The following is a 7,989-nucleotide window of genomic DNA, read 5'->3' on the forward strand; positions in this document are numbered from 1 at the left end:
AAAACACACGTGCACATCACTGTTCTGTGAATAAGCCGCAGATGCCGTTCTGCAGCTTGCCTTTTGCACTTGATCTGTTTGGATATCTTTCCATGTCTGCACACGAACCCTCCTCGTTCCTTTTAACAGCACGTAGTGGTCCATTGTTGACTACACCGGAATTCATTTAGCTAGTCCTCATTTATATCTGTATGGTTATTTGCAGTTCCTGTTGTTGCAGAAATGCCGCAAGGGGCAAACACACACAAAAAATTTCCAGGTCTAAAAGGTAACCTTTGTACCCACTGACCAAGCTCATCGGAAACACACTTACAGTTAAGAGAAAAAGCCAGGCTTCCTTCACTAGCTGCTGCCAGGAGAAAACCACCCAGAAAACCTTGAGCTTGCTGTGGATGGGGTGTGCAGGGGAGGGGCTGCAGGATTTTGCTTGCCTGGGCACCTGCTGGGAGGCTCCAGGGAACAGGAACAGGGATGGGCTGGGTGGTGGTGAGAAGCAGGAGCAGGTGGATGCTCAGGTATCTTTAGTTTCTGTGAGAGTCGAGAATTAAAGTTGGGCTCAAAATGTCTTTGGTGAGGGGGGAGCAGGAGTGGATGTGGTCAGAAGAGGGAGATGTTTAGTTACCTTGCGTCTCACAGCCTCTGAGTGGCCTGTCCTGCAGCGTTGTGTATGTAGTTGGGAACACTGTGATCAACCTGCCCGGAGTGCTTGCTTTTGTTTTGTGTGTGTGTGTGTGTGTGTGTGTGTGTGTGTGTGTGTGTGTGTGTGTGTGTGTTTAAACAAAACATTCATTGGTACGTTTTCAGATAGACACAATGATGACGTGTCATAGGGAATTTGTACCTGTATAACATATATCTTGCTGCTTTTTTTCCCCATTCCCCCCACTCCTTTCAACCATTTTTGTTTCCCTGGGTTCATAGATTTTGAATGTTTTTAGAAGATGCACTTGCTTTCCACATAACTCACACCCACTTTCATTTTTCTGGATTTAAAACAATTTTCAGCTTCCCTTATACAGAGATTTATTTCATCAGGAAACAATGGCACTGTAACAGCAAATATTTATAGGGCCACTGTGCTACACCCCATTCACTATTTCATTGGGTCCTCATCAGAGGCTTGAGATGGGTTCAGTAGCCTCCTAGCTCCTTCTGAGGAAACCGAGGCTTACAGGGGCCGAGTGACTTGCCTGAGTCACACATTTAAAGAGCACGGGGTGGAGCCAGGTAGGACCAGGCTCATTCCAGTGCCCATGCTCTCCCCCAGGAAGAAAGGCTCTCCCCACTCTCTGCTACGGTAACCTGCCAAGGACAATTTAAAGCTAAGGAATTAAGAACCATTTAATTGATGATTAGAAATCTTTGAAAGGCTGGCTTAGGTTGACAAGCAAGTAGCGACCCATTTAGAGAAATGAGATTTGCAGGCAGTGGTCCAGGAATTGCCTAGGAATTGCCTATTCACATGTGCCCTCTGTTAGTAAAAACCTTTGAGCGCTTTTTTTAGAATCACAGCCCAGACAGCTGAGCCCCTGCCAACTAACAGGTGAAGGACATCTCTCCTTGTGGATCACTGAGGTGCGAGCAGGTGCCGTACTGTGTGAGGGAGACTTGCTGGGAAAGTTCTGTGCAGGAAGGAAAATGCAGGGACAGGGTGCTTAAGTACCAGCTGATTGGCGTGAGGGAGGGCTGCACTGCAGGACTGGAGCCAGCAAAGGGAACCTGGCATAACAGCTGCCTGCTGCTCTCTTCCAGACTGTGCTGGCTGCGGAAGAGACATCAAGAATGGGCAGGCGCTGCTGGCACTGGACAAGCAGTGGCACTTGGGTTGCTTCAAGTGCAAGTCCTGCAGGAAGGTCCTCACGGGAGAGTACATCAGCAAGTAAGATGGGCTGAGGTCATGGGGTCCTTGTGGTGGGGACAGACCATCGTGGGTGCTGAAGGGCATTCCCGCCCCCGAGTACTTCTTGCTATAAAACTTTTTAAAATGATTTTTATTCTTCTTTTGCTATAATCTGGCTACTATACCCCTAATAAAATATAAATCATTGCCTAATTTAATAATCAATAAAGTTCACATAATGGTGCACTCTTTGTTGTAGCCAATTAAGCGTTTAGTAATTTCCCTTTGGCTATTTTCTCCCCTGTGGGAGCCTAGTAAACGTTTCTTCTCCAGGAGCAGCGTATTCGCAGGATCCCCCCCTCCCCAACATCCAAGGCCTGAGCACTGAGCCCTGTAGGAGACAGGACAGCCTGCCAGGGAGGGCTTCGTGAGTCAGCAAGTGCTCGGAATGGTAGCCAGAGTTAAGCACCCTGGCTGCGAAGGAGAATATCTTGTTCTACATCTGTTTATGCTTTGAAAAAAATCTCTCCAAGCACACAAAATCACCTATTTTTAAAAATTAATGAATTTGATGTAAATATATATAGAAAGAACCCCAAAAGTGGCATGAGTTCCATAGCCTAGAAATCTAATTTCACAGTAGGTCGGGCATCAGGCTGAAACACCTGGGTTAGAAAGAAAAATAGCTCCACAGGTGACTGCAAAGGATACCAAAGAAGGACAAGAAAAATGCTTGGCCTTTAAGCGCACATCAAAGTCTGTGCAGTAGCAGCCATCTTGGCTGTCGAAAGTGCTGCTTATTGATGTTTCCACACTATAGCATGTGGGAAATGATATTTTTCATTGTGCTCTGAAGTATATGGAGGTTGCCAGCTGGAGAGGGTGCTGGGTCCTCAAAGCTAAGGAAAGCTGAAGAGACGGTGTGTGGTGGTTGCTAGGAGTTTCCGTCAGGGCTGTGAGCCTCATCCAAGAAGAGGGTATGAGAGAGAAGGCCCACCTGGGCCCCTCAAGCAGATGAGCACTGAGCCTAGCTGGCCTTCCCGAGGAAGGGACTGATGCTGGATTTTCTGGTAGTTTGTCAAGGAGCCAGCAGTGGTGACCACATGGCATCTTGGCTGTTCTTTGTGGCCTGGAGGACTCTGCTCACTCTGGCTGTCCCTGTGGTCTGTGGTTTTGATTATATCTGGCCATGTCATTGGGCACTTGAATGATGGGAAAAGGAGAAATAAGTTCTACTCTCTGAGAAAAAGAGCTCAGAGACACACAGTTTTGGGTCTCCCACTATCCTCCACTGCCTCTTCTCAGGAGCTGACTCTTTTGTCTTGCAGAGACGGTGCCCCATACTGTGAAAAGGACTACCAGGGGCTCTTTGGGGTAAAGTGTGAAGCTTGTCACCAGTTTATCACCGGAAAGGTCCTGGAGGTGAGTGAGTGATGGGCTCCCACAAGCTACAGTCATTTTCCTCAGAGGCCCTCAGGAATGCACGGGAGGGGGCCTCTTTGTCCATCTGAGTCACCTATGGAAGAAGAAAAGAATTTGCGGGTGGTCACAGGAGCCTGTGTGCTCTTCTCTGTTCAGAGGCAGTTTCTACCAAAAGCTTGTGTGGAAATTGGATTGATGGAGAATTTGAAAGAAAAGCAACAACAAAGGCTATATTGACGATTAAATAGACTATTTTTACTTGTAGAAGTTAGAAGCGGGCATTAGAGGTGTATATGTGTACATGTGTCCATGTGTGTGTACGAGTGTGTGTGTGTGTGTGTGTGTGTGCGCGTGGTAGTTACAGACCCAGGTAACTGAGTCTCAGAAACGGAGCTGAGAAAGGAAGAGTGGGTGAAGGGCAGAGGCACAGACATCCCCACCCTTTGAAACCACTTCCTGTGTGACCCAGAACACCCTGTATCTGGGGCTAAGCCGAGCCTGTGTCGTTCAGGTGTGACTGTGGTGAGTCACAGAGTTCCTTCCTCCTCAGCAGGCTCCACCACCGCTTGTCTCTGGCTCCTCTCACCAGATTCTGGGGCCAGAGTGGCCTCGCTTCTCACAGGCCTGTGGGATGTCAACCAAGTATGGAGGAACATAAAGATACCTCCCACATTCTAGGGTGGAGGATGTGTGCTGAGCAGGGCCGGGCCAGCAGCTGGCATGGCAGTGCTGAGCAGGATGGTGACTGTCGCAGGGTGGTAACTTCATCCCTCAGGCATCAGGACATAAATCCACCTGGCCACATCCAGACTTCTGACAGGTGTGTTTCAGGGACCCAGGGTACTTATATCCACAGGGTCCTAAGTTGTTTCTGGCCATTCTCTCCTGTGGGATTTTACAACAAGGGACAGTGCAGCCTCCTAAATCCTGCTGTAGGCTCTTCCCATAAAATATAGGGGCCAGTGGTGGCCTGTTAATGCTGAGACCTAGTGTGTGTAACTATATGTGGCAGATAAGGAAATGACTGTGGCCAGATGCAGCTGCCACTTAGCCAGAGGAAGAAGATTCTGGAAGGGGGAGGAGCAACTGCACAGGCTTGGTGACAGTGACACAGGCAGCACCTGAAAGAACAAAGTGGGCTGGCGGGAGGATGGTGAGAGGCAATGCTGAAAAGTGAGGAGAGGCCTTCAGGCCACATCCCGTGGTCTGGGCTTTGTCCTAAGAGGGGTGGGCAGCCATCATAGCAAGGTGGAGGGTGTCATGGGATTAGAGCAGGTACAAAGACATACGGAGACGTACGGGAGTGCTCAAATGTCCACGTGTTCCCAGCAGCACTGTTCCCAATAGTGAAAGTCGGGAGCCACCCAAGTGCCCAGCAATGGATGCGTGGAGAAATATAATGTGGTACAGCTACACAGTGGATTATCTGTCACGACATGGGCCGACCTTGAAAACACGCTGTGTGAAAGAGGCCAGGTCACAGGTTGGACAGCACCAACCACTGCCCTTTGTTGTGGTGGGACCACTCAGACTTCAAGCCACAAAGGCCACACGTTCTATGACTGTATGGATAAACCCATAGAAACAGAAAACAGTTGGATGGTTACAAGTGGCTAGGGAGAAGGGGAAATGGAGAGTGCTTGGCGGAGTCAGGGTTTCCTTTGGGAGTGATGAAAATACTATGGAACCAGAGAGAAGGCCATGGAGAATGTACTAACTGCCACGCATTGCCACGCATTGTTAGTTTGAGGCCACGTGATTTTCACCTGAAATTTATTGAAAAAGCTGGGAGGGGATGGGGGCTGGGGAGCCCACTGCACATCCTGTGGGTAGGAGGAGGATGGAGACGACTCCTACCCTGATAGTGTGGTGACTTAAGTCCCGCTGATTCACACTCTGGGGTGTGGCACCAGCCAGAGCCTGTGAGGCTGGCCTACGCGCACACACACACACACACACACACACTGAGTGAGGTGGCAGGAGTCCTTGTGGCCTCTCTAGTGACGCTTAATTGGCAGCTCAACAATACTTCGCGGCTGGGGTTCTGACTCCAGGAAAAGCACATCCCGGCAAAGCTTTTGGGGAAGGGGATGTGAGCCAGCCAAGGCTAGTTTGAAGTCTGAGCACTCACACCATGGTGCTCAGAGTATGCTGGTGAGCACTCCCTTGCCTGTCACCCAAATCCATCCCTCACTCTCCCCCCTCAAAGTCCCAGAGAGCCCAGCAGAAATTCCCTTGGAGTTCCCAAGTGTGGCCTGTGTAGGACTGAAATAAACCTGTGGAGTTGGGAGCAGGACATTTCATTTTAGAACAATAACAAAATGCTAGATCCATTTCCCAGCTGTTCAGCCATAGGAAGAGTGACAGGAAGACACTGAGCCCAGCCCCTGAGTTTGAGATTATGGTATTTGCAGAAGGTGCAGATCGAAACAGCTGTCTCATTAGTCCACACGTGGAAATCTGTCCCCTGGAAGGACTGGAATGCAGAAGGGCTGCATGTGTGTGTCTGTGTGCGGATCAGCTTCAGACTTACTTCCGCGACTGCAGGAAGAAATATCTAAAATAAAGCTGGATCCAAGAACATGCCATATTGAAGAAACACCTGCTTGCTCCATAAGCAGAACTCTGTGTTTCCATGTTCACTGGGGCCACAGAGGCCTTTCCCCAAATTGGCTGCAGGTTTCAGGGAAGGCCACTTGTGGGGCTCAAGGTGTGGTAACTTTCCATGAAATGCTACCAAAAGTGGGCCGTCTGGGAGCCGTTTGCATGCACTCAGCCTCAGATTCTGGGTCCACCCAAGTGCCGGCTTCCTTAGCTGGGTGTGTGATTTGGAACAGCGTCCTGCAGGGTCAGCACAAGATCTGTGACTGCTTGTGAATGAACTGGGTTTGGTCACCAGGTGTAAGCAGAGCTGGTCTCCACACTGCCCTATTTCTCTGGCCTGTTGTTGGCGAACCATTCTGATTGTTGTAAATCTGTGAACCCTCGTCTTTTTCCATCCATAGAGATTATAAGCATATCTGCTAGATAATGACAGTGGCTTAAGACAGCAGAAATTTAAAATCTCTCTCCATTTCTGAGTATAAACATCCAAAATCAAGGTTACAGCAGGGCTGTGCAGCCTCTGAAGGGCTGGGGCAGGGGCTTCCCTGCCTCCTGCTTCTGTTGGCTCCTGCTGTTCTATGGGCTGTGGCTGTATCACTCCTGTTGGTCCTCTTGCCTTTCTCCTACAAGGACTCACATCATTGGATTTAGGGCCCACCCTGATCATCCAGGATGACTTCATCTCAAGATTCTTAGCTTAATCACATCTGCAAGGACCCTTTTCCCAAATAACTTCATCCCAGCAATGGCTGTGGACACACCCTGCAGGGAGGAGTTTACCATTCAGCCTGCTCCAAGAAACCAAGGATTCACACAGGGATCAGCCCGTGGGGAGCCACAGCTCCTGTGGGGTTCAATCAGAGTCCTGCTAGCGCCTTTCTGGATGTGGTTCCACGTAGGGTCCCACCAGATGCCTTTGGGGGCTCTGAGGAGGAAAAAGGGCCCAGGGTGGTGATGGAGAAGAGACCTCCTCCAGATGTGGCTGCGTCTGGCTGCAGCTGCTGCGTGTGATTTCTGCGTGCTTTGGGCAGGTCCTGAAGCCACTGTGACCTGGGACTTCCTAAGCTCCAGCCTGCTTTCCTCTCTGTCACTCTTCAGTAGTTGTAAACCCCACACATCTGGGCAGCTTGCAGTGGGTTTGAGGGTGTCTGCAGACCACGTTGCCTAATGAGAAGGGCTCTAGGTGACAGGAAGCCATGGGTCTGCTCTTGGCTCTGGAACTTACCAGCTGGGGGACCTTTGGCAAGCCTCTCAACTTCTTTGAGCCTCAGTTTTCCTCTCCTTAATTACAAGCATTAAAAATACAGATGTAAACCTGTATTTTTTTGGGCTTCTTGTCTCTTAAAGTGTCCTTGGCTCTGTGGATATGAGTTCTGTGGTTCTCTTGTCTTGGAACCAAGGGATCAGAGCCAACAGCCCTTTTTTTCTGGAGATATTTTCTGGAAACTGCCTTGTAAAGCCCAAGATACAGCATACACTCACATTGTGGCTTTATTTATCATTCTTTGCTTTCAGTTTTTTCAACAGCAAGACTCTCTTTTTAGAGAGATATTACTCTAAAGGGCATGTCTTTAAAAGTTTAGGCTAAGTTGACCTATCGATTCAGGAGGATTCTTCAGGTGTTTACAATGTGTCTCCTAATTAAGAAGTCCAGAAGCAAGTTAGTGTGAGATACTGGAGTTCGCTGGTCACCTCCTACCTCCCTCCCTCTTTTTTAAACTCCTCTGAAACAACTTTCCTCCCCCTTTCTCCCTCTTCCCTCCCACCTCCCCTCTGCCATAGAAGCTGCTAGAGACTTCAGATTAGGTCACAGATGTCAGTGAGTATGGAGGATTCCTGTGGTACAGACGTCCTTCCATCTCGGGTGTGGGCAATAGGAGCTAGATCCCTGCATCAGCAAGCTTGCTTTCCTGAGTGCACAGTGTTACCTGCCAGCTTCCTGAAGAAACAGCCACAAAATAGTTCTGTGAAGGTAGCACAGGGGGAGCAAATATCAAACAGAAAACAGAAATATTAAGAGTAAAGAGAGGGCCGGGGGTTTTGCTCAGTGGCAGTGGTGCTGGCCTCACGAGTGCAAGGTCCTAAGTTCTATCCCCGGTATCAAAAAAAAAAAAAAAAAAAAG

The 7,989-nt window shown here is 49.2% G+C and overlaps 1 protein-coding gene across 14 annotated transcripts in view; it reads left to right on the forward strand.

The window, feature by feature from the left end:
* Ablim1 (actin binding LIM protein 1) overlaps nucleotides 1-7,989 on the forward strand; it is a 154,189-nt gene that overhangs the window by 60,530 nt on the left and 85,670 nt on the right. For all 14 annotated transcript variants that reach the window (XM_033761417.1, XM_033761406.1, XM_033761418.1 and 11 more), the window contains 2 exons: nucleotides 1,753-1,879; nucleotides 3,169-3,262. In XM_033761417.1, coding sequence (XP_033617308.1) covers nucleotides 1,753-1,879; nucleotides 3,169-3,262 — 221 coding nt within the window. The remainder of the gene's footprint in view (nucleotides 1-1,752; nucleotides 1,880-3,168; nucleotides 3,263-7,989) is intronic.

Source organism: Fukomys damarensis, unplaced genomic scaffold, assembly GCF_012274545.1.
Source record: "Fukomys damarensis isolate Sample0158 unplaced genomic scaffold, DMR_v1.0_HiC HiC_scaffold_8, whole genome shotgun sequence".
NCBI lineage: Eukaryota > Metazoa > Chordata > Mammalia > Rodentia > Bathyergidae > Fukomys > Fukomys damarensis.